A 21,643-nucleotide genomic window follows, 5' to 3' on the forward strand; every position below is an offset into this window, starting at 1 on the left:
ACTCTGGGAGATGGTGAAGGACAAGGAAGGCTGGCCTGCTGCAGTCCATGGGGTCGCAAAGAGTTGGACGTGACTGAACAACAACTGTTCTAGTTTTATCTCATGAGACTAGTTTGTATTGTATTTAAGTATGGAGCCAGGGTGGTGATTTTCTCGTAGAACGTTTCTGGGTTTAGTCCAACAAATACCAGGTCTGTGTGTGTGTTTGTGAGTCTGTATCTGTGTGTGTAAGCAGAGTGGCAGACATCTATTGGACACAATTTTTGGCTATGAATGTCCTTTACCTTTTATAAAGGAATAGTAGGCCTGCCTTTCTCTGATGAGTGACAAAGCATATTTTTCTGTCCCAGTCTTTAACAGAACATATCAATACATAAGCTCATTACCAGTAATTGAAACACCAGATTTCCTGCCATGGGGGGACATTTGGAAATGTCTGGAGACATTTTTGTTGTTCTATCTGGCCATGTGGAGCGGGCGGGGGTGTTACTGGTATCTCGTGGGTAGAAGCCAAAGATGCTGCTAATGACCTTACAATGCTCTGGACAGCCCCTACAACGTATAATTTGTCGGTTCAGAATGTCAGTAGTACTGAGGCTGAGAAAGCCTGTTGCAGAGATGCAGACTTATTTTTATCTGTGGGCATGTTTTCCTCTTGCTTTAGCCTCAAGAAAACCTAAACTTCTGGAGATTTTTGGTCTGCTCTAACAATTGTGCAGACCACTTAAGATATGACCTTTAGCTTTGAGCTATCTTGGGCTGTTTCACTTTTTCTCAATTTCATAATAATTTCTATTTTGCTGCATCTATTTATGCAATCCCGACTTAAACTGTTTTTGGTATTAGAGTACAGCCAATTAACAAACAATGTTGTGGTAGTTTCAGGTGAACAGGGAAGGGACTCAGCCATACCCATGCATATGTCCATTCTCCCCCGAACTCCCCTCCACCCAGGCTGCCACATAACACTGAGTAGACTTTCCTGTGCTGTACAGTAAAACCTGACTAACTCTTCAAGTAGAATTTAAACATATCGTTTTGTATATTTCTAAAGAGAAGTGGCTGGACCACTGATTCTAAAATTCCGAGGCTGGAAATAAGGTTGATGTTCCATCTGCTTCTTGGTGGGTTGTGCAAACAGAATTCAGACTCTGCTTTGAATTTCCTCTTCTGGTCCTTGAAATGACACGTTTTCCCTGTGATACCTAACTTTCCATTAGCTCATCTTGTTTTCATAGTGTTCCCTTTTACTGTGAAGAGAAATGAAACCCAAAACCCCCACTTGTTTCAGCAATCCCCCGTGTCTTCCTCTGGGTGAACTTGCTCAACTAAGAGTTATGCAAATAGGATCAACTTTGTGTACGCAATCCCGGGGACTGTCACTGGCATGTTTGGTGGGCTTGTTGTCACGAGAGAGCCAGGACCCTGGCCTCCTCTCGTAAAGCTCAGCCCCAGCCTTCTTCCAGCTGCACCTACTCCTTCCCCGTCTCTTTCCTCATCCCCGGCATGGATCTTGGCATGACCTTTAAACTGCCTTGGAATCAAAGAGAAGAAGGCTTGTAGGTATCCACGGAACCTACCTCTTGTGTCCACATGAGGAACTGAGTGCTTGTCGCCTCCTGAGATAGCCAGCAGGCGCCTTCTGTCCGTCCAGGGCATGGTGGTATGCGCCTCCTGGACATGGAGCCATTTTCCTGATGTCCGTAACCATCTACATGATTGACATTTCATTTCCAACTGCTCTTAGCAAATGTAGATGGACGATGGCTCCAGCTGGAGTCTCCCCAGGTTCTTTCCTCCTACAGATTCTCTGGGTTTAAAGGACCTTAGGTTATGGGTTCAGATTCTCTTGTTTTAAAATTTCCATCCATTTTTGTACAAGTTTATGTATATGTGTGCATATTATATGTTATATATATATACTTATATATAATAGACACATTGCATATGTATGTATAATTTACACAAAATAAAAACATCTTTTAAAATTTTAGATTAAGGGTAATTAAACACATGACCTAAGGTTCTTCAATCTCTGATATGTGTGTATGCATATATATATATGAATAGGAAATTATATATATGCCATATATATATATATATATATACACACACACACACACACACACACACACACACACGTAGGACTTCCCAGGTGGTGCTAGTGGTAAAGAACCCACCTGCCAGTGTAGGAGGCATAAGAGACAGAGGTTCCATCCCTGGGTCTTGAAAATCCCCTGGAGGAGGGCATGGCAATCCACTCCAGTATTATTGCCTAGAGAATCCCCATGGACAGAGGAACCTGGTGGGCTATAGTCCATGGGGTCACAAAGAGTCAGACACAGTTGAAGCAACTTAGCACATATGTACACATACATGTAAATATATATACATATATGATAAGAAAAAGGCAAACCCCAAAATACCTGCAAAACTCATCACCTGTAGATGAGCATTGTGATATTTTAGGCTATTTCTTCCTAGACACTTTTCCTACCTGTTTATATCATTTCTCCTCACAAAAAAAATAGCATCTGGCTATATGTGTTGCTTTTTAACTTAAATATATTATGAATATCTTTTATGTCAACAGATATAATGTACAATGTTTTAATAACTACTAGTATTCTTTTTTGTTGAGGTATCATGTTCTAGACCAGTTTTACAAAACTCAGTTGCCTGAAGGCCAGTTTGATGAAGTTATCAAATGTTCTAATTTACCAGAAGACATGCTTCTTTGAACTATTTGAATATTCTTTCTATTTTTAAAGAAACTTTAAGCATTTTAATGTTCTCCTGCTAGTTCTTTAAATGGCATATCAACTCTGAGAGTTGTGAAATTGAAAACTTAGAATTTTAAGTTTAAGTTTAAATTTAGAAGGATCAGAAAGTAATTGGAAGTGATCAAACATTCTCAACACAGGGACTGCCCTGGTGGTCCAGTGGCTAAGACTCCTCATTCCCAATGCAGGGGGCCCAGGTTCGATCCCTGGCTGGGAACTAGATGCCACATGTCACAACTGAAGATCCTGCATCCCAGAACTAAGACCTGGTGCAGCCAAATAAATGAATGAATATTTTTAAAAAAACATTCCCAACACATATGGCATGATAAATCTCTGGATTCTAAGGATAAGTAAGGCTGTGTTGATCTGTCTGCTGTTTGTAAAATCAGTTGACATGAAAGGATAGAAGAATCTTGAGATATGGAAAGGATGTATAGAGGAATTTGTAGAAAGAAGCAGAAGACTTGAGCCTCATACAGTAAAAAACATGCCACTATGACCCACTCCAGTATTCTTGCCTGGAGAATCCCATGGACAGAGAAGCCTGGTAGGGTACAGTCCATTGGACTGAGCGACTTCACTTTCACTTTCACTTTCAAGGGCTTCCCTTGTAGCTCAGTCGGTAAAGAATCTGCCTGCAGTGCAGGAGACCCGGGTTTGATCCCTGGGTTGGGAAGAGCCCCTGGAGAAGGAAATGACAACCCACTCCAGTATCCTTGCCTGGGAAATCTCATGGACAGAGGAGCCTGGTGACCTGCAGTCCATGGGGTTGCAAAGAGTTGGGCACAACTGAGTGATTAACACTTACACTTATAAAAGTTAAGAAATGAAGTAGGAAACTACAGAAAAATCACATCCCCTATTGTGTGTTAGTTGCTCAGTCATATCTGAAAGAATTTTTTAAAAGTTAGCTTGTCCTAAAAGTTAAGAAATGAAGTAGGAAACTATAGGAAAATTCGTATCTCCCATTGTGTGTTAGTTGCTCAGTCGTGTCCGACTCTTTGCGACCCCATGGGCTGTAGCCCGCAAGACCCCTCTGTCCACGGGATTCTCCAGGCAAGAATACTGGAGTGGGTTGCCATTCCCTTCTCCAGTATATCTCCTATTACACTGAAGCTAATTACTGTTTCCAAAATTACATCCATAAATATTTCAATTTTAATCTCTAAAAGATAAAGAATCACATTTTCAACATAAGTTTAATACCATTATTAAACATAAAAGTTATAATTCCTTATCATCAAATATTCAATAAATGATCAAATTTTTCCAGTTATCTCATAATTATTCTTAATAATTTGTCTACCAATTACTATTAATCAAGGCTAATATGGTAGCCCACTCCAGTATTCTTGGCTGGAAAATCACATGAACAGAGGAGCCTGATAGGCTACAGTCCATGGGGTTGCAGAGTCGGAGATGATTGAATGGTTGAGCACGCAAGCACAAGACTAATATAGTTCCAAGAAGACTCAACAAGTCTTAGTTTCTAAAAATAGAACATTCCTTTAAAAAAGCATCATAGAAATCTTCAAAAGCTTTTAAAACAATTACATTGGATAATAATTATTATACCCTTAAGCTATCGAATACTAACACAAACCAGCAGTAAACTTTAGCTGTTAAAACATCACATCAAATATGAAATTATATACACTACACAGAGTTAAAAGATACAAAACTTGGTAAATTTGTCATCTTGTAAGGTAAAAATCTTCAGAGAATTGGTTTTGTGTGAAATGAATTTCAAGAGCTAGTCTCCATTTATTTAACCATTGACCTATTATCTGGCAAACAAATCTGTTTTTCTTTTTTTTTTAATTGAAGTATAGTTAATTTACTATGTTGTGTTAGTTTCAGGTGTACACCAAAGCGATTCAGTTATATATAGTTTTACATACACGTACACACACACACACATATATATGGGCTTCCCTGGTGGCTTAGTGGCAAAGAATCCACCTGCCAACGCAGAAGACACAGGTTCTATCCCTGGGTCAGGAAGATCCGCTGGAGATGGAAACTGCAACCCACTCCAGTATTCTTGCCTGGGAAATCCCATGGACTGAGGAGCCTGGTGGGCTGCAGTCCATGAGGTCACAAAGAGTCAGACACGACTTAGCAGCTAAATGACAATGACATATAGTCTACATTTACATTCTCTTTCATTATAAGTTATTTCAAAATACTGAGTATAGTTCCCTAGGCTATACAGTAGATCCAGTTGATTATCTATTTTATATACAGTAGTGTGTATATGTTACTCCCAAACTCCTAATTTGTCCATCACCTTTCTTCTTTGTTAACCATAAAGTGTGTTTTCTATGTCTCTTTTCCTGTTTTGTAAATAAGTTCATTTGTGTCCTTTTTTTAGATTACACATATAAGTGATGTGTGATATTTGTCTGTTTCTGCCTAGCATACTTCACTGAGTATGATCATCTCTAGGTACATTTGTGTTGCCGTAAATGACATTGTCTCATACTTTCTATGGTTGAGTAAGATTCTATTCTATACGTATAATATTCCACTTGCACATATATGGTGTGTGTATACATATATATGCACATGTGTACCACCTATTCTTTATCCATTCGTCGGTTGATGGACATTAGGTTTCTTACACATCAAACAAGCCTATTTCTGATTGGATGGTATTATAATACAAACAGTCTCACAATAAAAATCCCTTTCTTAGAGCTTTGTGTAACTACCCAGTTATTTTCTTAGAAATCTCTTATTGGGAGAGGTGTGGGCGTTCTGTTGAGAAGTGGATATGTTTTAAAGACCCTTGTTACCTGCTGTCAAGGTGAAGAGTATCACACACTCTCTCCCATCACACCCACCGATTTCATTTCATGGTGAGAAGATTAGAATCCTGAGACCGGCTTAGTCTTGTCCATATACAGGACTGTCCGGGCCAGACCTGCAGCTAGACACCCAGATTCCTAACTTCCCCACACCTTTGTCACTTCTCCACTGTCTTCCAGGCAAGAGCTAGATTTCTCTTCCACTTTCTCTGTGCTGGACACCAAACCTCCAGGTGTTTGAATTTCATCTACCTCTGAAACTGTCTTGCATTTCTTTTCTGGACTCACTCTAATTAATGTAGTGATAAAAATTGTACCAGGTTATTAAAGTTCCAAAAACACAGTCAATTTGCTGTCTTTCGTATTTGACTGTTATTTTGAAAGATCTCTGTGTCAGGTTAGGTTCACAGTTTTATGCCACACATTGATGTTATAGTTCATTGCCCGATCCCCGGGTCTTCCTGAAGCCGCACCTGGGTCTTAGAGCACAAAATAAAGAAATGGTTTCAAACTGGATAAAGACATCAGCAAACATGAGTAAATTAAAATGGTTCAGATTTTTATTTCAAAGGCTTGAAGAAGAGTTAATGAAGAGGGAATCAGCCGTAATGCGCTGGAGTCTCTCATTTCAGTATGGCGGGGGTGGGGAGGTGCTTTTTCAAATTGATTTTTTATTGATACACTTTTAGTATACTCATGAGTTGTAAAACCATCACCACTCTCTAATTCCGGAAACTGATGCATCTTCTGTGAAACAGGCTTGCAGATTTTACACACTGCAGTTCAACTATGCCAAAAAAAAAAAAAAAAGGAAAGAAAGGAAAAAGGAGGGAAAAGAAATCTTCACATTGTCTAACTCCTCTCTCCAGCGCTCTGAGTAGCAGCAGGTGGGGAAAAAACCTTAAGTTGACCAACAGGGGTCAAATTATTTCCATTTTAAACAGTCTATTTTCCATTGTGACTGCACCTTCAAGATAAGAGTTGTCCTTGTTTCTTCTGCTCTCTTCCAAGATGTAGATAGATGCAGGTTTCTCTTGTGTTATTTGGGGAGAAAGAAGCCATCCCCCACCTCAAGCAAATGGTTGATATTAGAACACGTGGAAATGCCTATTGTTGTTTAGTCACTAAGTCATGTCCGACTCGTGGACTGCAGCACACCAGGCTCCTCTGTCCTTCTCTTTCTCCCAGAATTTGCACACTCATGTCCATTGAGTCGGTGATGCCATCCAACCATCTCAACCTCTGTTATCCCCTTCTCCTCCTGTCCTAAATCTTTCCCAGCATCAGGGTCTTTTCCTATGAGATGTCTCTTCACATCAGGTGGCCAAAGTATTGGAACTTCAGCGTCAGTCTTTTCAATGAGTATTCAAGGTTGATTTCCTTTTGTTTTGACTGGTTTGATCTCCTTGCTGTCCAAGGGACTCTCAAGAGCCTTCTCCAGCACCACAGTTCAAAAGCATCAATTCTTGGGCACTCAGCCTTCTTTATGGTCCAGTTTTCACATCTGTACATGACTACTGGAAAAACCATAGCTGTGACTAAATGGACCTTTGTTCAAAAAGTAATGTCGGTCTAAAGTGATTTAGACCTTAGCGGGGGCTTTATAGTAGAGAAAGACAGCTACTTAAGTTGGAATTGATGATGCTGGTCATGCAGTTGAGTTCTGATGCTCCCTCCTCTTCTGTCCCCCTCCTTCCCCAGGACACCCAGGAGGCTTTTCTGACCCCTTTCTCTCTTATAAGCAGTTTGGAGAAAAGATCCTAACGCCTCCCTAGGCTTTGCATCTCTAAAAAAGCCTCCAAAGTCTCATTCTTGAAAGTAAAGGAAAAAGGAAAACAGTCAAAGGGCATCTGAAAGGTTTCTATTTGGGCAGGCAAGGTACATCTCTCAGGCTAGATAACCAGTACCAGGTGGCCCAGATAAGAATTGTCCTGGGGATGAGTCCCTGTGAATGATCCTGGTACCAAGCTCAACCTGCTTTGCAAGCTCAAGACCACTTTTGTCTGGGATCGTAGGCACCCATCCCTATGTTCCTGGGGCTTCCTTTCTCTTCTGAGCCTCCCTCACTCAGCTCTTCTGCAGGTGAGCTCCTTGTACGGTCAGGCAAGAGGCCTTAGGTGGTTGAAAGTGCAACTCCAAGGCCATTGGGCTCAGGGACCTTTGATCACCAGGCATGGGTCCATCTCTGGTAGTGTCTTCCTGGTCTGCACTGTGCCAGTCACAGAGCGAGCAAGTCCTCATCTTCCTCTCATTTCCCATGCTGTCTATCTCCTGCCCTAGAGATGCTTCTGGTCACTCCAGAATGACCACTTACATTTCGCAATGTCAGGCCAAAGTGGGCCAGGAGGGGGACTGCAGAACCTCTGGATGAGTTATTCACTAGCTCCTGGGAAAGCGCAGTGCAAATGTACACATTCAGTCTGGGAAGTTGCAGTGAAGTGAAAAAAAAAAAAAAAAGTTTTTGTTGAGTTTCTGTGTGGCTGCTGGGATAAAGGCATCAGTCTTTAAAGAAAACAAATACATCAGTCATCATAAAAAGAAAATGCTGTCATAATAAAAACAAAACAAAGCAAAAAAAAACAGTTTCTTTGGTAGCACTTTATAAAGGCAAGAAATTTGTGTTCTCAGGGGTTAAATTCTAGTAGCGTTGTTTTTGATTTTAAGATCTAGGATTCTGAACATAAATGTGTGAAATAGCTGTTAAAATGTGGGTTCAGATTTTATAGGGGAAGTAGCAATCCAATTTCCTGTTTTTATTTCTTTTAGCTCTCAGAATAGGAGAAATTGGTGATTTAAAAATCTTTCTATAGCCAAGGTGAATTTATATGAACTTCAGGCTGAAATGGACATGATGGAATATCTTTTAAATTTGTGGAACTTGTGGTGAAAAACAAAATATTACCTGAATGGTATATTATATAAATCCAAGCTCAGGAACCTCTTTCATTGCAGAATTCCTTCCCCTCAAAGGTCCATCTAGTCAAAGCTATGGTTTTTCCAGTAGTCTTATATGGATATGAGAGTTGGACTATAAAGAAAGCTGAGCACTGAAGAATTGATGCTTTTGAACTATGGTGTTGGAGAAGACTCTTGAGAGTCCCTTGGACTGCAAGGAGATCCAACCAGTCCATTCTGAAGGAGATCAACCCTGAGATTTCTTTGGAAGGACTGATGCTGAAGCTGAAACTCCAATACTGTGGCTACCTCATGCAAAGAGTTGACTCGGTGGAAAAGACCCTGATGTTGGGAGGGATTGGGGGCAGGAGCAGAAGGGGACAACAGAGGATGAGATGGTTGGATGGCATCACCGACTCGATGGACATGAGTTTGAGTAAGCTCTGGGAGTTGGTGATGGACAGGGAAGCCTGGCGTGCTGCAGTTCATGGGGTCGCAGAGAGTCAGACATGACTGAGCGACTGAGCTGAACTGAATACGCACACTTATGTTCACATCATCATGTTATTAAAGTGGACAGCAGGGCTTCCCTGGTGGCTCAGTGGTAAAGGATTCACCTGCCAACGCAGGAGACATGGATTTGATCGCTGATCAAGGCAGATCCCACATGCTGCGTAGCTACTCAGCCCGTGCACCACAACTATTGAGCCTGTGCTCTAGGGCCCAGGAGCCACAACTACCGAGCCCTCAAGCTGCAACTACTGAAGTCTGAGCGCCCACAACAAGAGAAGCCACCACAGTGAGAAGCCACCACAGTGAGAAGCCCAAGCATGGCAACTGGAGACTGGCCCCAGCTCCCAGCAACTAGAGAAAAGCCCATGCAGCCACAAAGACTCAGCACAGCCAAAACTAAATAAATGTATTTTTTTTTTTTTAAAAAAAAGTAGGCAACAGAGTGACCTGACGTCTAGGTTACCTTGCCTAACAGAGGGGAGGAGGGAAAGGGGAGAAAAGCTCCATTTAGAAGGTGTAAGTGAAACTCCAGCACTTTGGCCACCTCATGCGAAGAGTTGATCACTGGAAAAGACTCTGATGCTGGGAGGGATTGGGGGCAGGAGGAGAAGGGGACGACAGAGGATGAGATGGCTGGATGGCAGCACTGACTCGATGGATGTGAGTCTGAGTGAACTCCGGGAGTTGGTGATGGACAGGGAGGCCTGGCGTGCTGCGATTCATGGGGTCGAAAAGAGTTGGACATGACTGAGCGACTGAACTGAACTGAACTGAAGTGGGGCATGTGCCAGCCAGAAGTTGATTTGGGAAGTGTGCTGCTGCGGGTCCCTCTTTGGGGTGAAATGGGGTTTCCTTATGCTTCTCATCACGAATTCTCTCTCTCCCAGTAATGGAGGGAAACCTAGCCTTTGGGCTACATTTATTTATGTATTATTTAGCAGAGATGTATATACCTCTTACTATGCGCTGCTTAAGTACACTTCTAAGCACTTTACAAATATTACTGATTTAAGGCACGTCACCCTCATAACAAACTGATGAGCTAGATGAAGTGATCTCCATTTTTTTCAGAAGGAAACTGAAGCCCAGAGGTTAGGTTGCTTGCCAAGATCACACAGTTAATAATTGAGGGGTGCAGGATTGAGTTTAGCAATCCGACTTCACAGTTCTTTTCTCCAAAATATTTTGCAAATTGTGTTGTCTTCCTTAGGAACTTTTAAAACTATATACACTTTGGCTGTACCGTGGGGCTTGTGGGATCTCAGTTCCTGGGCCAGGGATGGAACCCGAGTAACCACAGTGACAGCACCAAATCCTAACCACTAGGCCACCAGGAAACTCCCTTCCTTAGACATTTTTAAGAGAAAATTTCTTTATGGGCTGTTGCATCTTATAAGTGGACTTCAGAACCTAAGCAACATGATGGTGGGATCCTTTCAGACTATTTTCTGTGCACATTAATTATATATGGATGTGTGCATGCGCATGTGTGTGTGTGTGCTGATTGATTACATAAATTGATGGATATATGAATTTTTTTCAATTCATAATGATTGGTGGTCAAGAGCATCAAAGTTATGCAAATTTCTCTTTTTAACCCGCCTCACTCTTATAATATGCTCAGTTCAGTTCAGTTTAATTGCTCAGTTGTGTCTGACTCTATGCGTCCCCATGTACCGCAGTACACCAGGCCTCCCTGTCCATCACCAACTCCCAGAGTTTACCCAAACTCATGTCCATTGAGTTGGTGATCCCATCCAACCATCTCATCCTCTGTCATCCCCCTCTTCTTCTGCTTTCATAGGGTTCTCAAGGCAAGAATACTGAAGTGGTTTGCCATTCCCTTCTCCAGTGGACCACATTTTGTCAGAACTCTCCACCATAACCCGTCCATCTTGGGTGGCCCTACATGGCATGGCTTAGTTTCACTGAGTTAGACAAGACTGTGATCCATGTGATGTAATATGTTAGTTTGGCTTAATTTAATGAACTCTCCCCTATCAGGCTTCCCTGGTGGATCAGATGGTAAAGAATCTGCCTGCAATGTAGGAAACCTGGGTTCAATTCCTGGATTGGGAAGATCCCCTAGAGCAGGGAATGGCAACCCACTCCAGTATTCTTGCGTGGAGAATGAAATAGACAGAGGAGCCTGGCAGGCTACAGCGCATGGGGTCACAAAGAGTCAGACATAACTAAACAACTAACACACAACAACACAACCCCTATTGATGGACGTCTAGATTGTCTGTGTGTCTGTCATATAAATAACACCAGTATGAACATCCTTTTGCTCTGTGTAAGCATATCTAAAGAACAAATTCTCTACAAGTTTTCACCATAAAAAACAAACAAACAACAACAAAAACCCCTAAAAATGTGAAGTGATGAATGTGTTAACTGTTTTGAGGTAACCGTTTCACAATATGAAAGCATATCAAAGCATCACATTGTACACCTTAAACTTATACAGTGGTATATGTCAATTATATCTCAATAAAGCTGGAGAGAGAGACTCTCCTGGTGATCCACTGGTAAAGAACCTACCCTCCAATGCAGAGAACGGGGGTTTGAGCCCTGGTCGGGAAGCTAGGATCCCACTTGCCACAGGGCCACTAAGCCCAAGCACTGCAGCTAGAGAGGCCTACATGCCGCAACGAAGACCCAGCAAAGCCAGTAAATCAATAAGATTGTAAAAAAAAAAAAAAAAAGCTGGAGAGAGAGGAAAAAGAACAGCCTTTCAGAAGTGCAATTCCAGGTGGACAGCTGCTTCCTTGCTGAGCATGTCGATAACTGTGGGACATTATTTGGTCTGACCATGAGCAGCCTGATGATAAACGAGGAGTCATAATTAGCCTTTTATCCCAGAGTTTCTTCCGGTTTTTCTTTTTTAAACAAAGATTTTGGTATTCGAAGGCCCTTCAGTGAGGATGAGGCACCACTAATGGATATCTGCCCCAGTGAACGTCTGTACAGAAAAGTCGCCCAATCCTGATTTCTGGATATGTTGGTGGAGGTCCCTTTGTGACAGAGGGTCACCTGCTGTCTGCGTCTGGTTAGATCATCTACTTGAGCTTCTATGATGAACAACATCCTAGGGGTGTATTTGCATGTGAGGCCCTCAGGTATTATCATGATTAATTCATATCTGCTGGGAAAGATTGAGAGCAGGAGGGAAAGGGGTCAACAGAGGCTGAGATGGTTGGATGGTATCACTGACTCAATGGATATAAGTTTGAGCAAACTCCGGGAGATGGTGAAGGACAGCGCAGCCTGATGTTCTGCAGTCCATGGGGTCACAAAGAATCAGACATGACTGAGCAACTGAACGACAGAGTCCACATGTAAAATGTGCTTTCATTTACTGTTAAAAAAGAAATATCAAAGACATTGCCAACAGCACTTTAAGTGAAGCCCATCCTATGAAACTAGAAATTTATGCCGGGGCGTGCCCGTCCACTGTGGACCCAGGTCGGCTTCCTTTCTCCCAGGAGAGCGCCCTGTGATGCCGGCTCTGGCTCTTCCTGCCGGAAAGCTCCTACTGCAAATCTGGATCCACATTGGCCTTGTCTTCTTTTCCTCGCCTAGAGTTTTCTGTTTCCAATTTGTTAAACTCACTTTTTGGTAAAAGCATTTCAAATCCTTTTTGAGAAAGAAGCAGGCTATAAAGAACAGTGTCTTTAGCATCATTAATAATGAGATAAAACACGTTTCAAAATAGCCATTGTTTGGCAAAAGGGTAAGGAAAAAAAAGCACGGACTTCCGGTGAAAGCTATGTGAGTCCACCGTTCCCTTGTGCGATGGTTTGAGGCCAGTCATGTAATCTCTCCATGCCTCCATTTACTCCTCTGTAAAATGGGATTAATAATACCTGGGTCATGGGGTTTCTTCAAGGATTAGATGAGATGCTCAGAAAATTACAGATATTTAATTGAAAAATAAATACTAAGGTGTAAATGCTTATAAAGCGTAGCTCCTGTCACTTGCAAACGTGTAACTGGGCTCTTAGTTTTTGTTAGGAGTGCACTGGGTTTTGTGTTTTTCTGGTACCGTGGCTCAGTGAAAAGAATTGAAGACCTGGCAGCGTTTATCCTCTGATGCAACAGGATGCTCTCTGAGCTCTTTTGCTGGAATGTTTGAGCTGCAGGGACCCAAACTCAAAGCTCAGTGGTAGTGGGTTAGGGTTTTCGTCTCCAGTGTGCACATGGGTGTCTCAGTTATCTGTGTGATGAAAAATGAAAGTTACTCAGTGGTATCTGACTCTTTGTGACCCCATGAACTGTAGCTCGCCAAGCTCCTCTTTCCTTGGAATTTTCCAGGCAAGAATACTGGAGTGGGTTGCCATTCCCTTCTCTAGGGGGGCTTCCCGACCCAGGGATTGAACCCAGGTCTCCTGCACTGCAGGCGGATTCTTTATCATCTGAGCCACCAGGGAAGCCCATGTGATGGGGAGAGGGAAATCATGAAATATGCATAAATAAATAATACTGCAGATTAGACGACCCCTCACACATCCTCCCACTTTTTATTTTCATTCTGTTTTCCTTCCCATGGCCACGGCCTTCAGACGATTGCCATCACCCCTTCAGAGGACCAAACCACCAATTCCCCAATCTGTGCCATATCACTAACACCTACAAAGTGACTTTCTAATCACATCTGCCTTCACACACAAATGTGTGTGCACACGCACACACTACAGGGGTAGCTAATATTTTCCTGGGAATTTTTTGGCATAAAGTCGTTTATGTCCTTCTGTGTTCTCCCTTTTCCGACTTTTTATTTTGAAAATGTCAAATCTACAGAAAAAAAAAAATCCTCACCTAGAGTCACTAATTTTTTTTAAAGCTATTTTGCCACATTTGTCCCCTCCTCTTGCTCCCTTGTCCCCCTTTTTTCTTTTTCGTTTTGGTGAAAATGTTGACAGCTGGCAGATACCCCGAGCCCACATCCCTACCCGCCTCATGAGCATCCTCTCAGATGTGGACCTTCCCCTGCATGACCACAGTACCACATCACATCAATGAAATGTGTAATCCCCTGGGATCGAGTTCACATGTATTCAGATATCTCCAATGATCCCCACCACGTGTCCTCCCCCACTCACCTGTTCATTCAAACCTCATTCACCTTTTGACACATCATGGACCTGTCTGATTATTCTGACCCTTTATCCTCTGTTTCCTATGAACTAGTACTTAGTTCTACAGGTCTCTATGCCTCTATCTCCAATACAACAGCAACGGCTGGGGCAGGGATGTCCCCTTTCCCTTTCCTTGCCTGTCTTGAGCGGGAGGGGCTGGGATGAGCACGCTGGAAGCCCAGAGTGCAGCACCCTGAGCACTTGGTGCATCCCTTCTTTCCATGAACCCTTGAGCACCTGCTCGGAGTGGCATTACAGAGGAGAAACAGGCTGGGAGCCCAGCCTGTCTGCTTCAGAAGATCTGAGGAGGCAACATTTGGGTCCAGATCTGGAAAAAAGACAGAACTGGAGTGTGTTAGAGTCTGGGAGGGTCTAGGGAGACAAGTGGGCCTCCGGGAAACATCCTGGGGAGAGGTGCACAGACGAGGGATGTGTGTGTCCTGGGGACCCGCTGGGCTGCTCCTTTCACAGTTCAGGGAGCCACTGGTGTCCACTAGGGTTGGCCTTTTCCAATACCAACTTCCCTCCTTCATGCAGCCCCATTTTGATGCGAATAAGTTAAAAACACATTTTTTTTTGAAGGGTAGGAGTAGGGGTGGAGGTGGGATGGGTCAAAAAAGAGCTCCCCTGTTTATTTACAGATCAACTAGAAAACCCATCCCATTTCAGAAACTTTAGCACATGAAAGAAAAAAAATACTGTGCTGTTTTGAGTCAAAGAAGTACTTGCTTCCCCTTTATTTTGGGAACTACAGCTCGCTAGTTTCAGCAAGAGGCGTGACCGTCTTCAGAGGCTTCCTATGTCAGCCAATGAGAAGATAAACAAGGCGGTGGTCGCTGATGCCTGTGGGACCAGAGGCAGGCCGAGCCGGGGCAATGGGGATGAGCTTCTGAGGCTTTTTTGACCCATTCCTCCTCTAGGAGGAGTTCCTAACTCCCATCACCTGCCTTCCCCACGTGAAACCGTCCTTGTTCTGTGATGTTCTGGGCAGGGGTCCCCTTTGGCAGTGCCTGAGAATGACAGTCACATTGGAGTGCCCACCCCACTGTGCCCCTGGAGAACTTCCTGGACTGTGTCCAGGGAATCTGCTCTGTGAACCTAGGCGATTCTTGTGTGCCTTTAGGTTCGGGAACACCACCCTCCCGAACCTTGTAGTGGAGTGCATACAGATTTTGTTTTGTATTTAATGTATAAATTTGACCATGAGGCTGTGCTGTGAGGAATAGTCATATCCAATTTCAGTTTTAAAGTCGCCTTTAGATCTAAGTTCCCAGTTTGCTTTGGGTGGCACTCTGCACATCCTAGTATAACTGAATAGACAGAAAAGAGTTTAGCCTTTAGAAGGGTGGTTCCGTCTGTCTCACTGGTTGTGCTCAAGCCCCCTTCTGTCGAGGTGTCTCTCCTGAAGCCTTAAGCTGGCTGGCGGCACCCTCTGTGCCTCTGGCTCTGACATCTCTCCTGTTTTCCACACTCACACGTCTCACTGGGACGTCTACAGATGTGATCGTGTGGGTGTTCCTACAAGCATCTATTCTCCGTACCTGTGTCTCCTCTTTGATTTCCAGTCTCCGTGAAGGCCACCACCATTGTCCCAGGCCCCAAACCACATAAGGTTGGAGCCACCCTTTATGCTTCCTGGCTCTTCCTCATGTTTGCCTTTGAAGCCCCAGGTCCCCTCACTTCACCTTGCACAGTGACACTTGTCTTCAGCCATGCCTCCCCCTCCAGCCCAACTCTTGGACTTCCCTACTTGTTCCCTGAAGGGTTTGACTTGAACTAGTTCCCTGAAGGGGCCGTGTTCCCGGGGCCCATACTTTGCATGTGAAGTTGTCTCTTCCTGGAATCCCTTTACTGACTCTGCCACGTAGCTGACATCACTCCCATTCTGACTCGAAGCGTTTCCATCAGGACACTTCCCCTGCCCACATCCTTTTCCTCTTGCCTGAGGTCAGTGTCCTTTCCTGTGTCCTGTGCATCCTCTGTCGTTGACCTGCCACGTCACATTGTTGTTTTAATTCACACATCTTCACCACAAGAACAGGAGCGTCTGTAGGGCAGGAATTCATGCTGACGTAAAATCGATGCTCAATAAATGGTTGTTGAATGAATGAGTGAACAGATTATGAACAAGCACCTGGCTTGTGAACGGTCTTCACCTCTTTGACTTGGTTAAATCATCAGCGATGAAGACTAGAAGTGTGCTTGCTGTTGTTGAGTCGCTGTTACCTTCTCTCTATTAATGGAGAAGCTTCGGTGGCTGGAAGCCAGTTCTGGAATGGTAAAACGATGCCGTTGCTTTTGTATTCCAACAGGAACTATGGGATGTATAAAGTCAAAAAGGAAAGACAATCTGAATGACGATGGAGTAGATTTGAAGACGCAACCAGTACGTAATACTGACCGAACTATTTATGTGAGAGATCCAACGTCCAATAAACACCAAAGGCCAGTAAGTAGATAGTCTCAGGGGAGCGTTCCCACGGCAGGATCAAAACATGGCTGCGTAATTTAAACTCCAAATCTGTACCATGTGCATGCCAAAAAAAAAAAAAAAATCATGTTAATTACTTGGGCCTCAAATAATTTTTGATATACTTTGTAACTTAATCCTTTAAAGAGTTTATAAATATATTCGAGACAACCAGGTCACTTAATGTACAATAAAGGGGCCTTTGGTCACCTTCTTATGTGTGGCGATTATCACCTTTCCTGTCACTGGTACAAATACCCTCTCTTTATATGTAAAGACACGTATACGAGCTTGTGTGACTTAGGATGGGCAATAAGATTAGTGGTCTGGAAGCAGAAGGAAATGCTGAATTCTAGTCGGAAGCCAAAATAGGTGCTAATATGCCCTTTGGTAGATGTTGGTGTCGTTTAGTCACCCAGTCACGTCCAGCTCTTCTAGACCCCATGGACCATAGCCCACCAGGCTCCTCTGTCCATGAGATTTCCCAGGCAAAAATACCGGAGTGGGTTGCCATTTCCTTCTTCAGAGGATCTTCCTGACCCAGGGATCAAACCTGTGTCTCCCACGTTGGCAGGCATATTTTTTACCGCTAAGCCACCAGGGTAGCCATCATACTTTATCCCATCATGTTGTTCTTCAATTAATTCAAACTAGTATGAACACTGAAGTTGTCATGACTTATTATAGAGAATTAAAAGATTTAAGCCTTCTAACGTAGGACAAATATCTGTACCAGCATTTTTACATGATGGATGTGCTCTCTGATGTGTTTGAGAAATGCTTGGCAAAGAACTAATACCACATTTCATGGAAGAAAGGAACAGAGCTTTGGATAATTACAACCTTAAATGCACTTTACTTCAGATCTTAGGTCCTTTCTGTTTGCTCACTGTATATATGTACATCCCCCATTGCCTGGTTTTTATGGAAACCAGTGTTTCAGCGTTTAAGCTGAAAGCAGCTTATTCCACATGAGTCCAAATGCCTTCATTAAGAGTTTTCATTGTTTCTCTAATCTGACATGTTTTTAAATGCCTTGGCATTCTCGAAGTATACCATTGTTGTCACTCCCTGTACCAGCCCCCTCCCCCACGTTCGCCCTTATCCTGCAGGTATGGTGTGTGTCAAGGTCACATGTCATTGTTGAGATTGGTAAGTCGGTGTTGGCATTCTTGCAAAAAAGTAGAGATGAAAAGTGAGGACATTATGCTGTTAATTCCCTACATATTTCTAGACAGATAAATTAACATTAATTTAGGAACTTCCCTGGCAGTCCAGTTTTTAAGACTCTGTGCTTCCAATGCAGGGGGCAAGGGTTTGATCCCTGGCTGGGGAACTAAGATCCCATAGGCTGTGGTGCACAACCAAAAAAGAAATTTAAGAAAAACATTGTGGACTTCCCTGGTGGTCACTGGTTAAGAGTCCTCCTGCCAATGCAGGGAACATGGATTTGATACCCTGTCCAGAAGGACCCCCATGCCAAAGGGCAGTTAAGCCTGTGGGCCTAGAACCCGTGCTCAAGAGAAGCCGCTGCACTGAGAAGCCTGTATACTGCAGCTAGAGAGTAACCCCGTAACTAGAGAAAGCCCATGCACAGCAATGAAGACCCAGCACAGCCAAAAATAAAGAAAAAGATTTTTTAAATGTTGTAATTTTATAACAGAAACTCAAAATGTACAAGATTATTAATAAGTTTTATAATTTAGTTATAAATACCTATAAACATAATATTCAAAAAGACATCACATAAATAGGTATAGATGTGGAGCTATGCTATGGAAATATGACTAACAGAAAATGAAATGATACAAGGACTTGGAGTCACAGATAATTTTCTCGTTATAGACTTCAAAGGTGTCATAAAAAGGACCTGACTTTTTCTAGTGTCATGTGCTGTAGATTTTACATGGTTTACAATCCCCCATTTTTTGTTAATGTAATGAAAGAAGATGTCCTTCATTCAGAAAAGCAAAGGAGACCAGTACAAACTTACACACCATTTTTCCTCTTGCCAAGAGTAAAGGAGGTTAAAAGATAAGTTCGAAAGCAGAAGTAGGAAGCATGTTTGAAATCTCTCAGTTCCCTCATGCACCCCCGGAGCGCAGCACACTCCACCTTCTCTGGTCACAGGTGCCCTGGTTTGTAACTGGGCAGTTGGGCCTTATTCCATGGATAACATTCAGTTCCAGCCAGATGTGCCCGAAACACACCCCTGGATTGATTACAGGCTGTATTGTGTGACAGCAAGGCTGAACTGACACAAATTCAATAACACTCTAAGGAAAAGACATTTTAGAGAAGGAAAGTGGTGACAGATGAGGTCTATACATGTGTTTTGGCCTTCTGAAGAATGTGTTCAATCATTTGTCAATTAAGGACTCTTTGACATTTGAAAATCAGCTTGCTGCTCTCAAAATGATTTAATCAGTCTCTCATCTTCTAATTGTTTCCTCTAACTCCTTTAAAATTGATCATACATTCTAATTATGCAAATCTGAATGAGTTTAAAAATCAGTATAGAACTCCTTGAAATAAGTATTGAAAGATCATCCGGAGCCAAGAGTTTCTGAACCAGAAAAACGTAATCCCCTGCTCCCCGCCCCTGGAGATTTGATGGGCTGACTTCCATCAGAAATTTAAATTTCAGTACAAGCTGTTTTGGTTCATATTCCATTCAATCACGTTAATCAAAAAGAAACACGATAAAACCCGGGAAGTCTCGCACATCCTCCCCATGTCAACGAATGAAAAAGGAATTTGATTTCCAAGGTGATTGGGGTGGCCTTTTGTACCATCAGGCCCTTCCTGATCATTCAGCTCCAAGCTAAAATAACAGGGATGCCATCTGTCCCCATAGCAGAATCGGGGTCAGCCACAGGAAGCCTGGATCTGTTAGGACTTGTTCTCAGCTGCCAGTGACCAAGCCCTTACAGCAGCTTTTAAAACAAGTCTGGGAAAAGTGAAGATCAGCAGTCCTGGCCTGGGTGGCACTTCCACAGGGTCACCAAGGACCCAGGTGGCCCCTAGGACCGCTCTCCATCTTCTGCTCTGCTGTCTCTGGTCACTGGTATCCATGGCTGCTGAAAGCCCAGCTCATCACTTGCTTCTGGGCAGAAAGAAGCAGCCCAGGGAATAAGAAAGCCGATCCCAAAGCCCCATCACCTGCCTGCAGGTCAACTCCTTGCCATCTGCATAGAAGGCTGGAGAATTGGGAAGCATCACCATGGAGCTGGGCAAACCGCCACTCCTAAGGTTACTTGGGCTCTGGTACTGAATCAAGGGGAGGGAGCCTATTGGCTCAGCAGCGGCTCAGAATGTCCTGTCACCCCCAGGCCAGTGGCTGCTGAAGAAGGAAAAGCCCTTCAATGGTTGGGGCGGGGGGCAAGGATCGGAATAGAGCTCCGCAGGACTGTTCCTCTGCACTCCTCTTCTTTCTGGCTTAATAAATTAACAAATCTAAACCCTATTTGCTTCTGTTCAAAAATGACATAACATACAGTATGAATGTGAGCATAAAATGCTAAACATAGAAAATATTTTTCTGATGAATATTCTCTCTTAGGTTCCAGACTCTCAGCTTTTACCAGGACAGAGGTTTCAGACTAAAGGTATGTTTTCATAACGCCATGGCAGTTTCTTTTCTTTACTGTTCAAGTCTCTGTAAAGTAGTTGTCCTGGGTGTTTTTGTTGATTTTGTGGGGGCAGGCGGCAGGGTGAGGTAGAAAATGATACTTTTATTGCTTTGCCAGGCAAAGGGAGACACACTAGGCTTCTGCCTTGAAAAACTATGTGTCTCCGAATTTTTTTTTAATTGTGGAAAAATAGACATAACATAGAATTTATCATTTTAGCCATGAAAGTGTTCAGGTCAGTAACATTAACTACTTTCTCATTTTTGTGCAGCCATCTCCTCCATCCATCCATCTCTCCATCTGGGATGATGAACTTTCCATCATCTCAAACAGAAACTCTGTGCCCATCAAACGCAAACTCCCATCCCCCATCCTCCCGGCCCCTGGTACCCCTATTCTACTTTCTGTCTCTATGAGTTTGACGGCTCTGGGGATCTCGCCTAAGTGGAATCAAATGGTATTTGTCCTTTGCGGCTGACTTCTGTCACTTAGCATAATGTCTTTAAGGTTCATCCATGTGGTAGCAGGTGTCTGAATTTTGATTCCTTTATTCTGTGGTATGTATACACAGTGTCTTCGGATGGTTTTCCCCTTCTAACGTTTGTAAACAATGCTGCTATGAGCACAGGTGTATCACATTTTAAACCTAGAGCTGGAAGTCATTGAGGTCCTAGGTCTCTATGATTTGAGATGACAGACATTGTACCAGTGTGCACAGTGTGTGGCCAACCATGGACCATGTGGACCCCGAGCCATCTGGGAGGAAAACAGGTCCTCTTTCCAGCTGCCTGTTTCCTCAGTATATCCCTGCACTCTGTGCCCCATGACAAGGTGTTACAACATTTCTGCTGTGGATTCTTTTTTTAAAAAAAACTTTATATTTTGTATTGGGGTATAGCCGATTAACCACATTGCGAACAGGGAAGGTGAACAGTGAAGGGACTCAGCCATAGGTATACATGTATCCATCCTCCCCCAAACTCTCCTCCCCTCCAGGCTGCCACATGACATTGAGCAGAGTTCCCTGTGCCATACAATCAGTCCTTGTTGGTTATCCATTTTAAACATTCTGCTGTGGATTCTTAAAGGTCTTTGCTCGCCTTGTTCATTTTCAGATCCAGAGGAGCAAGGGGACATCGTGATTGCATTGTATCCGTACGATGGCATCCACCCAGACGACTTGTCCTTCAAGAAAGGGGAAAAGATGAAAGTCCTGGAGCAGTAAGTGCAACTGGATGTCCCTCTTCTATGGCACCAAGTCCCGAAGCCTATCCCCCTCCTCGGGCTTGGCCGCCAGTGGCACGGCAGACACCCCTCTGGGGGTGGGCATGGAACTCCAGCCTTGTTGCTGCCAAAAGGAGCAGGGCCAGAGGGATTTTCCTCCTCGGCTTTACTG

The 21,643-nt window shown here is 43.4% G+C and overlaps 1 protein-coding gene across 13 annotated transcripts in view; it reads left to right on the forward strand.

Moving 5' to 3' along the window:
• Positions 1 to 21,643, forward strand: part of LYN (LYN proto-oncogene, Src family tyrosine kinase) — a 109,281-nt gene that overhangs the window by 43,663 nt on the left and 43,975 nt on the right. For 7 of the 13 annotated variants that reach the window (XM_060419898.1, XM_042253797.1, XM_060419899.1 and 4 more), the window contains 3 exons: positions 16,458 to 16,594; positions 20,178 to 20,223; positions 21,363 to 21,468. In XM_060419898.1, the coding sequence (XP_060275881.1) occupies positions 16,463 to 16,594; positions 20,178 to 20,223; positions 21,363 to 21,468 (284 nt within the window). In that variant the 5' untranslated portion in view covers positions 16,458 to 16,462. 13 annotated transcript variants of the gene reach the window in all.

The sequence above is a fragment of the Ovis aries genome, chromosome 9 (assembly GCF_016772045.2).
Source record: "Ovis aries strain OAR_USU_Benz2616 breed Rambouillet chromosome 9, ARS-UI_Ramb_v3.0, whole genome shotgun sequence".
In the NCBI taxonomy this organism is placed as follows: Eukaryota; Metazoa; Chordata; class Mammalia; order Artiodactyla; family Bovidae; genus Ovis; species Ovis aries.